The sequence below is a fragment of the Callospermophilus lateralis genome, chromosome 8 (assembly GCF_048772815.1).
Source record: "Callospermophilus lateralis isolate mCalLat2 chromosome 8, mCalLat2.hap1, whole genome shotgun sequence".
Lineage (NCBI taxonomy): Eukaryota > Metazoa > Chordata > Mammalia > Rodentia > Sciuridae > Callospermophilus > Callospermophilus lateralis.
The window spans coordinates 59,947,568-59,969,340 of record NC_135312.1 but is presented as its reverse complement, the minus strand read 5'-3'; the positions used below and the strand labels follow the sequence as shown (position 1 = coordinate 59,969,340).

The 21,773-nt window shown below is 40.4% G+C and overlaps 1 protein-coding gene across 2 annotated transcripts in view; it reads right to left on the bottom strand.

Annotated features, from left to right (window-relative positions):
* Anxa3 (annexin A3) overlaps window positions 1-19,203 on the bottom strand; it is a 65,965-nt gene extending 46,762 nt beyond the window's left edge. For both annotated transcript variants that reach the window (XM_076864467.2, XM_076864466.2), the window contains exons 1-2: window positions 19,081-19,203; window positions 16,343-16,395 (exon numbers count right to left, since the gene is read on the bottom strand). In XM_076864467.2, coding sequence (XP_076720582.2) covers window positions 16,343-16,357 — 15 coding nt within the window. In that variant the 5' untranslated portion in view covers window positions 16,358-16,395; window positions 19,081-19,203. The remainder of the gene's footprint in view (window positions 1-16,342; window positions 16,396-19,080) is intronic.
* Window positions 19,204-21,773: the final 2,570 nt, after the last annotated feature.

Genomic DNA, 21,773 nt, shown 5'->3' with positions numbered 1-21,773 from the left:
AGGCACTATCTCACTGTTACTGAATCAGCCACCGAGTAGGACTGAGTCTGTTTTCACACTCCCTCCAGATGATTCTAATGCCCTTTAAGAACCACTGCTTGATTCCATTGTCAGCTGCCCAGAGAGTCAAAGCAAAACTAACTGAGCAAACAAGGGGGACTCTTTTATGGGTGTGGAAGAGGAGGAATTTGATGATGAGCTCATTGTTTCAGGAATGTTGGCATTTTTACAGCCAAACAGAGCTGGTTGCATTTCCTGCTTCTTTGTAAGTTAATGCCTTGCCATTTAAATTCCTACTCAATAGGAAGCTGAGATTCTTTAAAGTAACCTTAGTACTCTAACAGTGTCAGTACTAGTGTAGGACATCATGGGAATACTTAGAAAAAGCAATTTTAAAAAATTAGGTTTGATCAGATTTCCATCCATATCTCTTCAACACATTTTGTTGCTTTCCTTTTCTCAAACTTGGTCTTCAGATGTCCGTAAAAGGAAAATGACCTGAAGCCAGATGAAAAATAAATTAAAGGAAGGAGCAGCTTTGAAAAGTGGGAGAAAAAATAGGAGGGGTTTTGGGTTTTGTTTTTGCACTTGGGATTGAAATCCAGGGGTGCTCTACCACTGAGAGATATCCCCAGCCCTTTTATTTTTTATTTTGAGACAGAGTCTCTCTCATTAAAATGCTGAGGCTTGGCCTTAAACTTCTGATCCTCCTGCCTTAGCCTTTTCAGTAGCAGGGATTACAGGTTTTCACTACCACACCCAGTAGGATGTCTTTATAGTAAGAACAATTGCTGATACTCACTATGTGCCAAAAACTGGGCTAAGCACATTTTTGGTATTAGCTCATACAATCCCCACAATAAACATAAAGTAGATACAATAAATCCTATTCACAGATGATGAAACTGATGCTTAAGAAACTTGTCCAAGTTCACAGTCAGTAAGTGGTCTGTCCCAATAGCTTTTGCTTCTAGTTACTAGACCAGACTGCATCTCATATGAACCACCTTCTTCTTACCCATATAACTTTCCCTGATCTTCTAAAATTATCTGTTGGAGGTCAGCCACAGGACATGATGGCATAAATCCATCGATGTGTTCAAACTGGCCCTGGGGAGCTGTCTGCTGCTAAGAGGTCAATCTGTCCTTGACTTACAAAACATTGTTGTATCTATTTCTTCATGCCAAGTGTACTGGGTTTGCAAGAAGTTAAACATTTATATTCAGAAGAATGAATAAAAGAGAAAAATGGAAGGTGCCAACTCTGTTGACATAAAATATATTTACAACCAAATGCTCCAGAGCAAGAATAGCAGCAACTGCAAGGTACATTTTGAAGGTGAGGCAAAAACCATATTACCCCCACTTCATAAAACTCTATAAAGGCCAGATTCAAAATTTAAGGCTTCAAATCAAAGTCTCTGATAAAACTCCAGGACTCCAGAGTTCTCAAAGAGCCACGGAGAAATGACCACTCTCTGCTCAATGTCAGGGTACTGTTGGGTCGTGAAGTTTTATGATACAAGGTGGAATAGATGACAAAAATAAAGCAATCAAAACTTGGAAAATATAAGAGTTCTTGTTCAATTCTTCAAGCAAGAAGTTGTCTTCAAAACCAAAGAAAATTTACTGTAAGAGACCTCAAAATGAAATACAGTCAAGTGAGGAAGGTGGTATGAGCTGAACTGCTTCCTCCTAAAAGAGATATGTTGAAGTCCTAACCAACAGCACCACAGAATGGGACCTCATGTGGCTACAAGGTTACTGCCGATGTAATTTGTTGAGATGAGATCTTTTTGCAGTAGGGTGGGCCTCTAATCCAATATGACTGATGACCTTATAAGAAGACAGCCCTGTACAGACCAATATGCAGGGAGAATGTGATAAGACAATGAAGGTAGAGGCTAGCCTTCTGCAGCTCCAAGGAGCCCAAAGTTTGCCCATGAGGAAGATCAGAATATGCTTCCCCAGAACATGAAGGGTTATGAGCTGAGGACAATTCAGAAGAAAAGAGCACAGGACAGCCTTCTGCCCTCCCTCTGTTGCCTAAACCAGGACATGGATTAACGCAGACAAAAGCTCTTACCACAGAGAACAAAAGTTAAAGAACAGCTTGAGACCCTGGTCAGCCTGGAGCCTGGAGGTACCAGAGGATTTATATTAACAAGTTTTCTGAACTAACTATTACCAGCCAATTATTTGCCTTCTCCTCAAATTGCTGCTTATAGAAACTCACAGTCCTTCCTTTTCCTTCGTCTTATCATTTCCCTAAAAATTTACTCTTTGTAAATGCTACATATGCTTTGAAGATGCTATAGAAGCTGAAAATCAAAGGCACGTCTTTGGGAACTATTCACTCTCCCGGAGTCTCTCATGTATAGACAAAACATGCATGTTAATAAGCTCATTTGCTTTTCTCTTGTTAATCTGGGTTTTGGAACAGGGGTCAGTTCCAGCTATGAATATATGGGGGTTATTATTACTCCCCTGCCCCAGCAAACCATTGGAAGCTAGGAAGAGGTGAGAAGGCCCTTCCTGCAAGTTTAGGAAGGAAGATGGCCCTGCTGACACCTTGATTTTGGACTTCCAGCTTCCAGAAGTATGAGACAATATATTTCTATTGTTTGAAGCCACCAGTCTGAGGTACTTCATCACAGAAACCCTAGAAAATTATTAGAGCATGTAAAATACCAGAGAAAAGGACTGGTAACAATTCTGTTCCACCAGGACACACACCAGGGGCATCTCCTTCTCCCACATACCAGCACCACTCACTGGACCAAGGGAGTGTGAGGGGCAAACTGCTCCTACCACCCCTGCCACCCAGAGGGCAGTAAAGAGCAGCAGCAGGTGCCCAGTGTGCTTCGGTCAGCAGGAGGGAGGGGCAGCCATCAGGGAGGCCTGATAGAAGCAAGGCTGACCTCATGGCTTGTTTGCCCTGTGACTAGAGGTCTGAAGGAGATGTTTGCTCACTCAAGCAAGAAATACTCATACACTTCAGCTTTTCTTTTACAAAAATAGTGATTTCATCAGGAGCGTCTCTGGAGCAAGAGCATTGGAATGTGATAACAGGGGAGGGTGTGGGCTGGAGCGGAATGTGGCTCAGAAAGCAGAAGACAGGGACAAACAAGCAGTTTGGGATGCATTTCCCATGAAGCATGGATTATGAGAGGAAGAAGTTGTGACCCCTCAGAAGCCCGTGTCCCTCCATTCAGCTGCCTGACCGTTGCCTTCTTTAGGCTCCTGGGTCTCACCTCCTGTGTTTCTTCCTATCACGCCAGTGTGCACTGTCAAGCAGGCTTTTCTAAAGTACAAAGTCTCTTTTAAATTCTGCTGGTGGTTATTTCTTCCATTCTCTCCTCTGTATGCTGACAACTCCATTTGTAATAGCTCCAGCCCAGACTTCAAATCTGGGCTCTGGTTTTACATATTCACTGTCAGCTCCATGTGTCAGTTTTGAATCTTACTTATCATTACTTCCTCCCAATCTCCTTCTTCCCACAGGGGACACTGATCGTACTCACTGTACTTTGCATCTACCTGTTCATTTAATCCTCAAAGTCACTTTGTGAGGTAGGTACCATTGATTTCCCTATTTTGCCGGGGAGGACACAGAGACACAGAGGGGTGAAGAAACTTGCCCAAAGTCACTCAGCTAGTTTGTGGCACAGCAGGATTTGAATCCAGGCAATCTGACTCCAGTCTTATTGCTCATTTGCAATTTGCTCTGCTTCCTCAACCAACCTCATTCCTGTAAACGGTACCATCAGAGACCTGGCTTCTCCTTCGGTTCCGTCATCTCCCTTTCCTCCCAAGTCCAGCCCATCAGCAAGTCCTGTAGAGACAATCTCAAAAGGTAATCTCGCCTGCACTCCTCCCCGGCCTCTTTGTCCCTGGTGTCTCTGTACTCCTGGCCATCCGCAGTAGTCTCCCTCTCACTTCTCTCTATTGCTCACCTCCAACTGTCCCCACACAGCAGCTGAAGATCTGTTAAAGACAAGAGTGCAGATTAGTCATTCCCTTACTTAACAACCTTCTCTGGTCCTGAATCAAGTCCAAACTCCTTGCTCCAGTCCACACAGCCATGAATGGTTGGTCCAAACTCTTTGGTTGCCCTCATCTGGAGCCTCTCTCTCCTTCATCCTTCACACTTGAGTTCTCTGAAACTTCGGCAGGTACACAGTGAGCTCTTTCCTACCTCAGGGCCTTTGTTCATGCCTCCCACTCTATATGGAAGGTCTTTCTCTCCCCAGTCCTCTCTGTAAGGGTCATCCTCTCTGACATACTTTCCTGGGCACCTGATCCAAATGGTCCTCTCCTGTTCTTCATCTTGGCAGCCATTTCCCCTTTAATTTAATTCAGTCATTTCTCTATGTTCATTTCTGTCTCTACCTCCTCTAAAACAAAGTTCCAGAGGGCATAGACATTTGGTTTCACTCACCACCACATAAAACAGATTCCAGCCCGGTCCTTAGTCTCCAGACAGAGGCTTAAAAACAACTGTTGAGAGAATAGATTCAAGATAATGACATCCCTAAGTGTGGAATTTCTCCAAGGTCTACACTAGATAATTGGCTGCCTGATGAAGTGGTTTCTTTCAATAACATCAATGATACAGAAATCAAACCAAGTCTTGGGAGACTTGGGAGATGTTCTAGAAGCTGGTGGTGCCTAGTGTACCAAGGTGTTCAGTGATTCTACTTCATTCCCCTCCCTGTCTCTCCAAGCACTCAGGGTGGTGTGGCAAATGCAGCAATCCCAACTTTCTGGATCGAGCTTAAAACATCAGGTGCCCCAGAAGGACTTCATCAATACAAAAGTCTTTCTCAGAATAATTTTCATTATTTGTTTGAAGCAGCTTATGTTTTATAGTTATATTCTTTTGAGTCATCCAGCACCAGCGTCTAAGGATTGAACTTTTGTTTCAAAATTAAAATTTCATATCTAACTTTAATTAAGAATTCTTGACCAAATTCTCCTTGTAGCCAAAGGCCACAGAGAGCTGAGACTAATGTGGCTATTCTGGTCATATCCTCAGTTCTGTATAGATCTAACTGCATTTTCTGGAGAAGACGCCTCTGCCCAGGAGACCTACAACCTAACTGTGGAAGACACAGGGATTTTGGCTCACAGAAGCGGCAACCTGGCATCATCCATATCCTAAATGGTCCTTGGCTGAAGGACAGAGGCTGGCTGTCTTAATCCAGGCTGCTAAAATAAAATACCATAGACGGAATGACTTGTAAACAACAGATATGTATTCCTCATAATTCTAGAGGCTAGAAAATTCAAAATCAAGGTACCAGCAGATTTGGTGTCTGGTCAGGACCCAGTTTCTAATTCATGGATGGTGCCTGCTTGCTGTGTCCTCACATGGTAGAAGGAACTAACCAGCTTTTCTGGGTGTCCTTTATAATCCCATTCACGAGGGCTCTGCTCTTGAAAAGCCAGCCTCTACCTCAGAGCAAAGCCTGTCCAAGGAAGTGGGCTGACCTTTGTCCTTCGAAAGACCTACAGAGCACTCCTAGGCCCATATCCACCCTGCTGAGTTGTTTATCTACAAATAACAGGAGAGATCTGCTGTGCCAGGTGTTTCTGACTTGGTCAGGCTAGGTATGGACTCATAGCAACCCCCTAGCAGCCACCAATCAGCATGAGACAGGGAAATACCTGGGATGCCAGATGACCCTCCCAGCAGTTTATGGTGGTTGATAACATGTTGGGAAACCCTGTAGTTCAGCACGTACTCCCCTCATGGCTTAAGCCAATCAGTTCAAATGAATCCCCCTCTTGTAGTAACCAATCACCCTTACCCAACTTGTTCCCGCCAGTGAATGTGCTAATCAAGTTTTAAAGTTGTTTTATGATTTCCCCATGGTGTGTGATGATTTGCTGAGATGCTGTGATGTATGTGAAGTCCCTGCCTTCCCCAAAGAGTGTATAAAACTGCTGCAAACCCTGGGCTTGGGGCTTGTCACCATGCTGTGTGGTCACCATGCTGTGTGTGCGTGCGCGTGCGGGCACAGAGGACTGAGCTAGCTTGCAATAAACACCTCTTTGCTGCTTACATCGATCTTGGTCTCTGGTGGTCTTTTGGGGGTCTCGAATTCGAGCATAACACTCTCATGACCTACTTACCTCCCATATCCCAATACCATCACCCTGGAAGTCAGGATTTCAACATTCAGACCATAGCATTGCATTACAGGATTTGGGGACTGCAGTGATAAAATCCACTCTCTACCCACCTCACTCCTACAGGGAAAGGAGTCTACCCCCTCCCCCCAGGGGACAAGATCAGGGACAGCTACTGTTTGTAATGTTCTGGAAAGAAATACTTTTTTTGCATAAACAGCTAGAGTCACTGCTGTTTACACAGCATGATGGCAAAAAATGCATTATTTTATGGGTTATTTATAAATTTGTTTTGGAAATGAGCATCCTAACATATTGCCCCAGATTTAAAAGTTCTTCCTAATATAAAGTAAATCCAGACAAGGAAATTCCTTGAACAGTTCATAAGAAGACTACTGGAGTTCTTTCTGGCCCTTGGAGGATCCTAAAGCATCATAAAAGAGAATGGTGACATCTCCCCAAATCTCACGCTAATCTTGTCCCCTTCGCTCACTCCTTGAGGATTTTCTGGCAACTCTCAAATATACCTCACCAGTCTGCCTCAGAGCTTGACACCCGCTGTTTACACCAGCACCTGCAGGGGTGCTCTTCCTAAGCTCACTCCTTTGCTCCTGCTCATCTACCTGAGCTGAGAATAACACGACTGTCATTCTCCGTGCCCATCTTTGTTTTCCCCCCAAACACTTAAAACTGATTTGCTGTATCATACATTTCTTTGGTTATTTCTGCTTTCGATAATAAAATGTAAGTTCCATGGTTTTTAAATTTCTTTCTCCACTGTATCACCAGGGCCTAGTCTAGCACATAGGAGATGTTTAGTACAAATCGGTTGAATGAATAAGTGAATAAAACATATTTTCTTGTCTAGATCTTGCTTCTTTTGACAATTCTCAAATGACACTGTTATGCTCGAATTCGGGACCCCCAAAAGACCACCAGAGACCAAGATCGATGTAAGCAGCAAAGAGGTGTTTATTGCGAGCTAGCTCGGTCCTCCGCGCGCACACACAGCAACAGGTGACGCTAAGAGGCCCCAGTTCAGGGTTTGCAGCAGTTTTATACATTCTTTGGAGAAGGCAGGGACCCCCACATATATCATAGCATCTCTTAGCAAATCATCACACACCGCGGGAAAATCAAATAACAACTCTAAAACATGATTAGTGTATCAAGTGGCAGGAAAGAATCTGGAAAGAATTATTGGTTAGTTCAAGGGGTTGACACATTTAAAATTGATTGGTTTAAATCATGAGGATGTTGCAAGGGGGGTATATGCCAAACTGCAGAGCTTCTAGTTTAGATACTGGTCACCACACCTAGGTGGGGGCCATCTGGAATTTCAGATATGTGGTTATCTTGGCCTATCTTAGGTGATCACCATCTGCAGCTTTTCCGAGAACTGTTTCCACAGAGCTTTTCTGTAGTATTTTCCTGACTTTAGGACTACAGTAGGTCAAAGGTTAAGTTTCAGAGCAAAATGAGGTTCCAAGCAGAATGAGATTACTTAGGTCTTTCAACACAACCAGATTTTCAGAGCTTCATGTCACATGTCAAAATCTTACAGATGCATTTTTATTTATTTATTTTTATACATACCAGGGATTTAACCCAAAGGAGTTTTACCACTGACTATAACTATATATATTTAGTCCTTTTTAAAAAAAAAATTAAGTTTTTGAGTCAAGATCTCACTAAGCTGCTTAAGGTTTTACTGAGTTCTTGACACTGGCCTTAAACTTGTGAACCTCAGCCTCCGGAGTTTCTGGGATTACAGATATGTGCCACTGTGCCTGGTTTCAACTTTTCTAATCCCTGTTCACATGGAGCTGTCACTACTCCTATTTAAACTGTTATGCTCGAATTCGGGACGCCCAAAAGACCACCAGAGACCCAAGATCGATGTAAGCAGCAAAGAGGTGTTTATTGCGAGCTAGCTCCGTCCTCCACGCGCGCACACACACAGCAACTGGTGACGCTGAGAGGCCCCGAGCCCAGGTTTTGCAGCAGTTTTATACATTCTTTGGAGAAGGCAGGGACCCCCACATACATCATAGCATCTCCTAGCAAATCATCACACACCGCGGGAAAATCAAATAACAATTCTAAAACATGATTAGCACATTCACTGGCGGGAACAAGTTGGGTAGGAGGGATTGGCCACTACAAGAGGGGGATTCATTTAAACTGATTGGTTTAAACCCTGAGGATGTCGCAAGGGGAGTATGTGCCAAACTGCAGGGCTTCTAGTTTAGATATTGGTCACCACACCTAGGTGGAAGCCATCTGGAATTTCAGATATGTGGTTATCTTGGCCTATCTGCGGCTTTTCCGGCTTTTCCGAGAACTGAACTGTTTCCACAGAGCTTTTCTGTAGATTTTTTCTTGACTTTAGGATTACAATAAGTCAGAGGTTAAGTTTCAGAGCAAAATAAGATCCCAAGCAGAACGAAATTGCTTAGGTCTTTCAAAACACGCCTCTAGAAGAACCTGTGCAACAAATTTAATCAAACACAGAGTAGAAACAAAAGGAGCCAAGATCTGATAAGGGAGGACCAGACAGACTTGAGAATTTTCTGCCCTTTTGACTTATTCTCTTTCAACTCATGTAAGGTCTGTGTATTAATGGTATGATGCAGTACTCTAAAATACTGACAGCTTTGTATCCACCAAACAATATACTTTCAAGAGAATCAAATCATACCTTCTCCTTTTCACATTCCTTCCTCTCCAATTTAAAACTTTTTCTTTTCCTCTTAGCCTCTGATTTACCAGATTTATTTCTGGGTACTCATTAGATTCAGAATTTACACTTTCATCATGATTAAATATGGAAGAGGGACCCTCCCTTCTTCATAGCAGGACTCAGATCAGGGAGTGGCAAAGAACAGCTCCTTCCTGTTCATTCCATTCATTCCTAGGGAGCCTCACTCTCCTCCCTCTTTCCAGGCTTCATCCTGAAACAAAGCTTTACTGTTTTGATGTGGAACCCAGGTCTAACCTGTTTTTCATTGACTTCTTCCAGAGGGCCATCAGTCACTGTGCCAATATTTACCTAAAGAAGCCTCAGGGAATGTGGTTTAAAACGCAGAGAGGAAATTGCAATCATGTTGAAAAGTACCTAACCAGGAAAAAGACCTGTTCTGCCCCAGATAAGAAAAGTCCATTTCAAAGAAAACAGCATCAAAGCCAGCTCTTCCAGGTGGTAGATGGGAGCTGGGCCAGAGGGGGAATCCAGCTGGCCCCACGGGGGCACATAAGTGTTCTCCTCACATTTGTTTTAAATCTGCATGGTCATGAAGAGCAAGCCCACCAGGAAAGAAAGGTGCAGTGAGAGGTCCAGAAATACGCATTTGAACTGGGCTCTCAAAACTTGAACCCACGAGCAATAGCATGCAAATGTCCAAAGCTGGTGGCATCCATGGGACAGAATTTGAAAGGCATTACCTTCCCAAATTCTTTCATCTTAGTACACTACACCCTTCCTGAGAGCCCCACCATTGAGTTAACCCTGGAAGTGAGACCACTGTGTTCTCATGTGTTCAACCACATCAATGTTCTTCCCAGAAAAGAAAGGAAGGGAGAGGAGGGGAGGGAGGCTGGACTCTCTCACCATGAACACATCTTCTGGGCTCGCTTTTCCTGTTTGCAACTTTCTACTGTCCATCAGCCTTCCTCAACTTTTATACCATGAAGATCCTTATTTGTTTTGTCTACATGAATGCCATGTTTTTGAATGATTCTGTCTTTATTTATTATAAAACATAAGTTCACTTCCCATTTATCCTCATCATTACAGATGTAACTAACAAATAAAGCTTCTGATCAGTATTAAGATAACCAGTGTCTTTAGTCTCGATATAATTTTAATAAAAAAATATGATATTTTGGAAACTCTGTGCTTTAATGTGAGTCACATATGTACAGTATAATAAGAAATATTATGTTTATAGTAATTAATAAAATAGAATACTTAAAGCTAATTATGATAACTTATAATACATAATGATATATAACAATAATAATTAATTTATATAATATTATATTTGCCTGGTTTGTGGCAAAGAGGTTCAAAAACCTTTGTAATTTTCTAGTAATGTGAGTGGTTTTTCTACGCTACTGAGATGACACCCAGCAGGCCCTTAGATAGACCCAGGATGAGAGCTGGTCACCTGAGAGACCAAACGTGATTATAAGGTTGGAGTTTGGGATCAGACCAACCTTGGAGAAGAAAGGAGGGCTGAGCTCGGTAAAGTGATAGATAGCTTAATCAAACATGCTTACATAGTGGAGCCCTGATTAAGATCCTGGACACTGAGGCCCAGGGGAGCTTCCTGACTGGTGAAAACGCTGTTGTGCCGGAAGGCGACGTGCCCTGACTTCAGGGGGAAGAGCATGGAAGCTCTATGGCCAGGACTGTTCCAGATCTTGCCCTGTGTGTATCCCTTATCAGAACTCTACCATCATGAGCACATGTTTTCAATGAGAACTCTGAGTCAGACTAGTGAATTATGAATTTCAGGGGATCATGGAAACACCCAAATTTATGGCTAGCCAGTCAGTCAGAAGTTTGGGTGTTACCCAAGGTGTGATTGACATCTAAAGTGAGTGAGAGCAACCTCATGGAGGACAGAGCTCCTAAACCTAAGGAATCAGATGCTAACTTCAGGAAGTAATAGAATTGGACTGGAAACAGAGCACTATATGTCTTTAAAGACACATAGGTTAAAGATACCATAAAATACTAAAAATAGAAGTAGTCAGAAAGAATCTATTTGAGAACAAGCCATCTCTTTCAGAGAACCATTCCAATGAGGAAGAAATGATATTAATTTGAAATAAAATCAAATTGGAAAATAGGCAGAGGCTTTTTTATTAAGACAGTTTAGAGAATTATTAAGTAAATAATAAATAATAATTATTATTATTAATTAGAGAATATGATTTTTAGAATAAAATTGATATATTAAAATGATAATGAAAACAACTAAAATTTGTTGAATGTCTACTCCATTGCAGGCACTATTAATGTATTTTATAGGAAATGGTTTAATGCTTATAAGCACTGGATGATGTAGGTACGACTATTATGCCCATTTATAGATGAGAAAACTGAGGCAAAGACTAGGTTATTTGCTTTTTAATCAAGTATGGCTCTGTGAAAGGTAAAATTGAGGTTGTGGTGAACTATCTTTATTTTGCTCCCACTAGAGCCTATTGCGCTAGGTACTTGCTGCTTTAATTGTTTATCTATGCTTTGAATGAACTTCAAGACAAAGTTCATAAGCACTGTACTTATGTAAAATTATATTTTTATCCCTTGGTTCCAGAGCAGCTCTATGTTCCCTTTCCTCCTTTTGTAAATTGGAGTTTAGAACAGGGAAAAAAGGATGTATAACAAGTTAGAATGTTAATAACAATTTATGTTGTTGAAAATGATTATGAGTTCATCTGGAAAAATTCTCATAGCATATAAAAATTCTAAATTGAGAGTTTAAACAAAATAGGAACTACATTTTTAAAAGCAAGTTAGGAATTGACCAACGAGAAAAGAGCTCAGAGAAAGCATTATAGGGAGCACGCATAGGAAAAAAAAAATATTGCTTTTGTATCTTAATAAAAAGTCTTGTCCTGAGATATTCTAATTTGTGAGCTTTCTGAGTGCTTGCTAGGGCCCTAATGACAAAGAACCCTGAGTTCAAGGAGTAGGGACCAATAAAATATCAGACCCTTTCATCAAGGGTGAAGGAGTAGAACACATGACTAAACAGAGATATTTAAAACTTCAAAACAAAGGAAATACTGATGTCACAGAGATTGTTTGTGTATGTAAAACAATGGTAGCATTACAGTACTCCTAGATCCGCTGAAATCAACTGAGCCTGGACACACTTGGACATAAATTCTTTGCATAACAAAGTGCTTAAGTTGTCTTTCAGGAAAAGCCTCTAGAATCCACTTAAGGAGGGTTTGGAACTGACTTTTCAAGGATGGACATGCGCAGAAGAAGCCAGCTCCTCTAGTCAGTGACCTTTTGATGTCACAAGCCTAAAATCTCCTGCACAGAACATAGTTCCCCCAGGAAAAGAAACACCAGATCTACGAAGAGGCACATGTGTGTGTGAATGATCCTCACAACTTCCCTTTCTCGCCACCCAATCAACAAGCAGCTTCTCCCCTCTTCTTCCTGTAAACTCCCCCACCCAGCAGCAAATTTGAACCCCTGTTTAGCTCCTGACCTCCTTGCTAGTTGACTGCAACATAAACTTTTTTTGTTTTGCCAAATCCTGAGCCATAGCAGTGACTTCTGTGTGCATCAGGCAGTGAGCCCTTGCTCCAGAACAGAACTTTGTGATAAGAGTAGTTACAGTTGTAAATCTGAATTTACCATGTTCAAGTGCGTAATTGAAGAGTGATCAGAATATTCACAGTTTTCAAAAGATTACCAAAATGTTTTTATCTTGCAGAACTGAAACTCTATACAGACTAAAACACAATTCCCTCTTTTCCTCTTTGCCCCTGACAACCACCATCCTGCTTTCTGATTCTAAGAATTTGTGAACTTTAGATATCTTATATAAATGGAATCACACAATATTTGTGTTTTTATTACTGATTTATTTCACTTAACATATTGTGCTTGAGGCTCATCCATCTTACCATGTGACAAAATTTCCTTCCTTATGAAGGTTACATGATACTCCATTCTATGTACATAGCACTATTCATCTGTCAATTGACTTTGGCTATGGTGAAGCACTGTAATGAGCATGGTATACAAATATCTCAAGACCCTGCTCTCATCCTTTTGGATATATACCCAGAAGTGGAATTGTTCAATTATATTTGTACAGTTTTATATTTAATTTTTTGAGGAGTTTCCATGTTGTTTTCCGGAGCAGTTGGGTTCTTAATCTCTGTTCTCTGAGATCTCACTCAAATATTAATTCTTTAATTTCGAAAAAGAAGAAAAGTAAAAAAAGAAAAAAGGAAGCAGTATAAGTCCCTCTTGCTAGGGTCTCTTTCTTCACTTCCCTCTTGTCTCCACATAGCTTCCCCTTACTGACCTGCTCTCTGCTTGAAACCAAATATCCCATTTCCTAATGCAGCCAGACTCCAAACCCCTATGATAATCACAACAATGTCCCTCTCTTAAAACATACACACAGGAATCACTGGACATGGTGAATGGGTTCAGACACATGACAAAAGGGACTTTGCAGATGTAATTAAGGTTCCATATCTTTATTTATTTATTTATTTTTAAAGAGAGAGTGAGAGAGAGAGAGAATTTTAATATTTATTTTTTAGTTATCGGCGGACACAACATCTTTATTTGTATGTGGTGCTGAGGATCCAACCCGGGCCGCACGCATGCCAGGCGAGCACGCTACCGCTTGAGCCACGTCCCCAGCCCTCCATATCTTTAAATAGGGAGATTATCCTGGATTATCTGCACCCTTAAGAGCAGATGCACCCTTAAAAGCAGAGAACTGACTTGAGCTGAAGGAAGAAGAGGAAGACATGAAAGATGCCCCAGAAAATAAAGCCAAAGAGGTTCCAGGTGCCAGAAGGATTCAATGTACCAAAGCTGGTGCTGAGCTACAGAGGCCAAATGCAAAGAGTGAGCAGAGGCCTCTAGGAGCTGCAGGCAGACCCTGCTGGGGTCAGCAGAGACCTTAGTCCTACAACTGTAAGGAACCAAACTCTGCAAGAATTTAAGTGATCTGAGAGGAGGATTCTTCTCAAAATATCCAGAGTGGAATGCACCTTGCCAGTATCTTGATTTTAGTGCCATGAGACCCATTTCAAGCTTTTGACATATAAAACTAAGAGATATTGCTTTAACTGCTAAATTTGTGGTAACTTGATATGGCTGCAACCGGAAACTAATACATTCATACTCACCTGAGTCTCTCCCAGCCCTTCAAAGGTGTCAGCTGGAGAGCCTGACCAACCAATTCTGTATCTACTAACTAATGCACAAGGGCTAGCATTTTGGAGAGATACTTTATTTCATCTGATTTTGCTAGCAGTCAATAAAAACAGCAGATATCAGATCTGGAAAGAGGCAGGATTAGCTTCCTGTTCAGTGGTATGAGAATAATGTGGGGCCAAGTGAAGCCTTGCATCAGCACATCCTCCTCTCCATGCCAGGCTAAGGGCTGGTTATAGCTTTCATCCTTTACTTTAAACTTCTTCCACCCCTTACTGATAAAATATATGTTCATAGTTTAAAGAAACATATTGAAGAGGACAGAAGTTGATACTATGAAAAGTAAAAGCATCCTTGCTCAAAATCCCACATTTCTAGAAAGTGTTCATGTAATAGTCTATATCTAGATCTTTTTCCTTTCTTTCAAACAAAATTGCTCTATACACACCATTCTATAATTTGACTTATTTTTAATTAATATATTCTTTTCCAATTTTGTAAAATAATACACATAGAACTGACTCCCTTTTCCTCCTTCTTTTTAATGATCATATATATAAAAGGCTATAAGCCATACCTTATAATTTACTAATTTATACAAACAAATGGCCATTTATGCCAATTTTTTTATTAGCTACACATGACATTACAATGATCTTGGCAATTCATATATTTGAATCATTGGGGTATAATTTCTCATTTTTCTGATTGTACAGATTGCAGAATCACACTGGTCATAGAGTCACCTATATACATACAGCAATTATAATGTCTATTCTATTCTGCTGCCTTCCTATCCCCCCTACGCCTCCCCTCCCCTCCCATCATTTCTCTCTATCCAATCTAATGTGATTGGATTTATGCCAATTTTTAAAAATTTTTTTTTTAGTTGTAGTTGGACACAATACCTTAATTCCATTCATTTATTTTTATGTGGTGCTGAAGACTGAACCCAAGGCACTGCATGTGCTAGGCGAGAGTTCTACCGCTGAGCCACAACTCCAGTCCCTGAATATTTTCACTAATACAAGTGAATGTCTTCAAGCTCATACATTTTTCAAGCTTACGTAAGTTTATCTATATGATACCTCTCAGAATGTATCACTTTCTTCAGAAGTGTATCTGTAACTCAGAAGTGGAATTACTGAGTTAAAGAACATGTGCATTTAAGGGCCCAGGTTGTGGCTCAGTGGTAGAATGCTTGCCTAGCCCGCTTGAGGCACTGGGTTTGATCCCTGGCACCACATAAAAATAAAAACAAATAAAGATATTGTATCCATCTACAACTAAAAAAAAAAAAAAAAAAAACTTAAAAAAAGAACAAGTGCATTTAAACATGGATAGCTATTGATTGACAAAATACCACCTAAACCTGTACCAAATTCATTCTCCCCTGACCAGAGTGTGAGAAAATCTGTCTTGCCCACAGTCTACAATATAGGTTGTACTGGCTTTTTTTCACCCTTAATAATTCCTTAAATAGAAAACGTTTTCTCCTTATGTTATCTACGTTTCTTTCTCGGTGAGGTGCAACATCTTTTAATGTGTTTGTTGGATATTTATAAAACTTTCCATTTCCTAGTTATGTCCCTTAGAAATTTTTCTATCAAGTTCATTTTTTAAATTGATTTATTCAAGTTACTTGTGTGTCAAAGATATAAGTCTTATGTTTGATATGCTGAAAATATATTTTCCCTGTAGGCTGTGTTCTGACTCTACTAACAATGTTGTTTACTGTCGCCATTATAAATTTATATGTAAATAGATCAATATTTTTCTTTTAGGCTTTTAGTTCAGGGTCATGGTTGTAAATGCCTTCCCCACTCCAAGATTATTTTTTAAATCTAACCATATTTTATTTTCTTCATTTATATATTTTATTCATCTGATATTTATTTTACTGTAAGAAGGGAGAAGAAATACAGACTTACTTTATCACCAAACAGAAGTTTTGCTAACTTTATTTAATGAAAAAGCCATATTTTTCTCACTGACATGAATAGAAGTAACATTAAATAAATTTATATAATAAATATATAGTGAATTTATTCTGTTTTTTATCTCTCTGTTTTGGTGTCATCATAAATTATTTTAACCATGTAACTATAAAATATTATAATATTTTAGTTTAGATATCCTTTAGCTTTTTTGCCTTATTTTTTTTCAGGTGGAATTTTTATCAACTTTCAAAATTTTTTCTCAATATTTTGATTTTATGTATTTTGATTTCACTTGGATAAGTTACTGTGTTGTGAAGGCTTGAGTTTTACTTACCCAGATAGATGCCATGGTATCTCTCCTTTTCCTTGAGCTGAGATCACACTAATCTATTAAAAGAAAAAGATCACTAAATTGTATAAATCTGTGATTCAGAATGCAATTATCTCAGTCCAACTCTTAATCTTTAATCTAGAAAATAGAAGTCAACATTCAAAGAAAAAGCCTTCTCAGGAAGAGGATGTGTCTCTGACTGAGGAATCCCATTTGCTAAACAAATAATTACTGGATACCTTCCATATCCGAGGCACTGTGCTAGATCTTTGAAGACTCTACAAAGGAGAAAGAAATCTCCACACTTGAGAGGTTACAGACACGCTTCCTAGAAAGCTTATTTTTTACTTATTTAAATTCTAGTAGCGGGTGTGAGCTGGGTGCATGGAATGCACCTGCAGTCCCAATTACTCTGGAGACTGAGGCAGAAGAAAGGCTTGGACCCAGGTGCTTGAGACCAACCAGCATAACACAGCAAATCCCTTCTCAAAGAAATCAACTAGAACTATGTCTACTGTTCTCTTTTAACCAGGACAGACTGCCATCACAGGGAAGAAAAAAAGGAGGGAGGAAAAAAGAAAACACAGGAAACTGCTCTTCCCCACTAAACCAACACAAATTCCAGATGGCTTCAGTTAGCTTCCTTGTGCTTCATTATAGAACCTCATGCATCCTTTGCAAGGCTCCAAGCCTAATGCCTGTTATAAACAGACACATCTGCTCTTTGAGGAGACCAGGCCAGTCCCTGGTAGGTGCAGAGGTGAAAGGGGCAGTTCTTTCATTGGGAACCAGAGCACACTTTCTATAAGTAGATTTTATTCATTGGCAAGTGTCCAGGATTGATTTAGAAACACAAGTTGCTCCCGCCCATCCTGGGAACAAAATAATCTAAACATTCAACTATAGCCCCAAAGCAAAGTTCAACAGGAAATCACAACAAGAATCCCTGGAAATATTTAGGCCTGGGTTTCTCAGGCTCTCAGTAGCCTAGCAGTTGGGGCTCTAGTTAGAGTCTAACCCGCATTTCTCCCTATGTAGTATATAATGGATACAAGATGCTATTAGTTGTAGTTTTGATACAATTTCTTTGAGCCTCAGTTTCCTCATCTGTAAGAAGAGGAGAGGGCTATTGCTAGCATTGAATGAGATGATATGTATGATAATGTTGAATGGGGTCTTGTGTTCTCATTATGTGGCAGGTCATACAAAAAGTACTATGAGGTCAATTCCGCAAGGCTGGGGATGTCTGTTCACTAAAGCATAGTAGGCACTGAAAAAATACTTACTGAATGAATGAATGACTTAATACAAGCCTCATAACAATGCAGTATATTAGATATCAGTAATAACACTTCCATTTTGTATGTGAAGAAGCAAGAGGCACAGAGAGTTATGAAAATGTTCCACAGTCACAGTTTGTGAGTAGACTCTACTAACTGGAGAGAGACTCAAAGGTATGAACTTGATGACCCACATCTTGACTTACTAAGGTGCCTGACCGCACCTGGCCCAAACTGACACTCAGTATTTGTTGATCTAGTGTAATGTATAAATAATTAAGAAGTATTACTGATCTATCATTTACCTTTTAAGATGAATTACTCCACTGTGGAGGCCAAATGACCTAAGCAATAGAATTTTAAAACATGTCCTTCCTGAAGAGCATTACAGTGGTTACATAATTTCCTTTTACTTCTTCCTTGATCCTTATTTCTAAATAGATTTCTCCACATAACCAAACAACTCTGAAAACAAGGATTTGGTTTTCTTTACAGTTTAAATTCTCTTTTCTGTCTGAAGATTCTGCCTTCGTGAAACCAGTGGCAATATCTTCATGGAATAACGTTTTCATTAGCTACATTTAAGATGTCAATGAAAAAAGTAGTAACTGTAGTTCTTTGGAAGGGCGAAACCTGTTATCTGGGTTGAACATAAATCCTTGGAAAGAAGTTAGCCTGATCTGTGTGATTTCTTATCAGCAGCCAGAGGGGCCTCCAGCTCCCCAGAACTCGCAGCCCCAGTGGAAACTACAATTTCCTATATTTGGTCATCTGCAATCAAGTGCCCACATGCCAAAGGGAATGATTCATGTTTAATGAATCGGGATTCTGTTGCAATCAAAGAAAACGGTGAGTCTTTTCAAGAGAAAGCAAACTTCTCCAACTTCCAACGCCCAATGTCCTAATCGACCTCTCTCACCTCAGAAAATAAAATTAAGTAAAATAAAATAAATTGACTACGTGAAGAGAAGAACATGCTCACAGGATGGGCAGGTTCCTCTGAGTCAGCCCACCTGGACACTGAGGACCACTCTAACTCCCAGCGACCCCGCCGCCCCCCCTCCCCGGCGGTTCCCAAGACCTTCAGGAACCGGGAGGCAGAGACGTCTAACTGGATCCCCTTACGCTGCTAGATGCGATGAAAAGTGAATTATCCAGGGAGCCAAGACATCTAGGTGTCAGCTGGAGCCCTGCCAGGACCCTAGCTGGGTGATCCTCCCAGGGAATCACACTTTTGTTCCCAGGGGCTTCAGTTTCCTAGATTCTGAAATGCAGGAAATGAACTTTGCGTCCACTAATGCCGCTCCAGGCCCGCGCCAGTGAGGGGGTTGGTACCCCGCGCTCACTCCAGCACAGCGCTGCCCCGCACCGACCGCGCTCCCGGGGGTGAGTGGGCCAGGCGCATCTACCGCCCCAAGTGGCGAGAGAGGGTCGGCAGGAGAGGCTCGCGGCTTAACTTACCCCAAAAGCGCAGCAGAAGGAGACGCCAGTGCCCCCAGATCCTGGCCCGCGAAGGTGTGCGCCCCGCGCGCTGGTGCTCTGTGCGCTCCCGGCAGCGGCCGCACCCCTTCCTCGGGCCACTCCTCCGCCTGTGGACTCCACCTGACCGCGGCCCCAGGCCCGGGAAAAGGAAGCCGCACCCCTCTGCCGCCGGGGCTTCCGCGTTGCACACAGAACTCCAGCCCGTGGCCTCTCCCGCCATTCTCGTGTGGAAACCCATTTCCCCGGTTTTCGTACATTAGGGTCTTCAAGTTTATTGCAGTGCTTATTTTGATCTAGGCACTGTGGATGCAGAGATCGGGCAGTCCCCTGATCTCCTGATAAAAGGTGACAGATATCTAACACCGACAACAGCAACAAGTGCCTAGTATTTACATGGTGTCAGGCACCATCTCAATGCTCTACACCTGAATTGATTTAAATCTGTATTACAGCAACTCCATAAGATAGATACTATTATTATTCTCTTTATGAGGAAATCGCGACACAGAGATTGCTGTAAATTAAGCAAAATCGAGCAGAAAGTAAATGGTAGAGTCGAATTTTTAAATTAATTCTTATTGATGCATTATAGTTATACAGGATAGTGAGATTCATTGTGACGTATTTGTACATGCATATAACAATTTGGTCAATTTCATTTTCCAGTACTTCCCTTTTCTGTCTTCTCTACGGCTCTGTACTCTACTGGTCTCTCTTCTAATTTCATTAGATTCACTCCACAAATATACCTTTCCCCCCCTTTTTTTTCTTTCTGGCTTCCATATATGAGAAAAAAAACATATGACTTTCTGAGTTTGGTTTATTGCTCTCGACATGATGATCTTCAGTTCCACCAATTTTTTTTCCATATGATATGATTTTGTTCTTTATAACTGAATAAAACTACATTGTGTATGTATGTCACATTCTCTTTATCCGTTCATCTGTTGATGGACACCTAGGCTGGTTTATAATTTGGTTATTGTAAATTGTGCTGTTATAAACATGAGTATGCATGTATTGCTATGTAATTCTTTTGAATAAATATCCCGGAATGGTATAGCTAGGTCTTATGGTGGTTCCATTCCTAGTCTTTAGAGAAAATTCCATATTGATCTTCATAGTGATTATACTAATTTACAATCCCACCAACAGTGTAAAAGTATTCCTTTTCTACCACATCCTCACCAGCACTTACTATTATTTGTATTTTTTTTATACCAAGGACTGAACCAGTGGCACTTAACCACTGAGCATTATCTCCAGCAACACTCCCCCTCCCCTTTTTAAATTGAGACAGGATCTGGCTAAGTTGCTAAGGCTGGTTTTGAACTTGCAATCCTCCTGCCTCACAACTTCTAAGCTGTTATTATTTGTATTTCTGATGGTTGCTATTCTAACTGGATGAGATGAAATCTCAATGTAGTTTTTATTCACATTTCCCTAATGGCTAAAGATCTTGAACATTTTTCATATATTTGTATTTCTTCATTTAAGAAGCATCTGTTAAGTTCATTTACCCATTTATTAACTGGATTATTATTATTATTATTATTATTATTTTGGTGTTAAGTTTGTTGGTTCTTTGTATATTCTGGACATAAATCCTCTGTTTAGATTGTCTTCCATTCTGTAAGTTCTCTCTTCTCATTTTTAATTGTTTCCTTTGCTTTGCAGAAGCTTTTTAAATTTGACATCATCAGTTTACTAATTCTTGGTATTATTTCCTGAGTTTCAGGAGTCCTATTGAGAAAATCATTGTGCAATGATTTATGTGATGAATTACATTTATTGCTTTGTATAAGTTGAACCATCCTTGCATCCCTGGAGTAAAACCAACTTGATCATGATGTACAATCTCCTTAGTGTGTTGTTGAATGCAATTAGCAAATATTTTATGGATTTTTGCATCTATGTTCATCAAGGATATTAATCTGTAATTTTCTTTGCTTGATGTGTCATAATTAAGTTTGTACTGGCTTTAGAGCTAGATTTTTGAATCCAGATATTTTAGTAGTCCTTCTGATAAATTTATTCATTCTCTGATATGAGACTTAGAACCAAAGGCTTGGGGAGATAATATGATGAATGGCATTTTAGGCATTTGGAACAACAAAACGAATCAAGAAGGATAAAAATCAAAGTCCTATTTGTATCGAGGGAATTGTGAGCAGTTGTATGTTGAAGAATAGAGTAAAAATAATAAAAATTACTATTTATTGGGTAGCAGGCATTAAAGTGATTGATTACACTGTCTTTTTTTCTTTTTAATCTCCAAGGAAATTCTAAGCACTGTTGGTTTATTAGAATTTGTAGAAAAGGAAACACAGCTTAGAAAAGTCAATGATTTACCCAGGGGCTATGTAAGTGAAAAATATTATAGCTGGGATTGGTCAGCTTTCGGCTCTGTCCTGAAGTTACTCAACCTCCAGGAAGAGCTAAATAAAGAATGATATGTTTCCTGTATTTGGGAACAATTTAGCAGCTAAATGGAAATTATTGAAAATTTTTGAGAGAGTCCGGTATGAAATACACCTTTTAAAAAGAGAATTCTGGGTCAAATGGTGGTTCCATTCCCAGCTTTCCAAGGAATCTCCTTACTGCTTTCCAAATTGGCTGCACCAATTTGCAGTCCCACCAGCAATGTATGAGTGTACCTTTTTCCCCACATC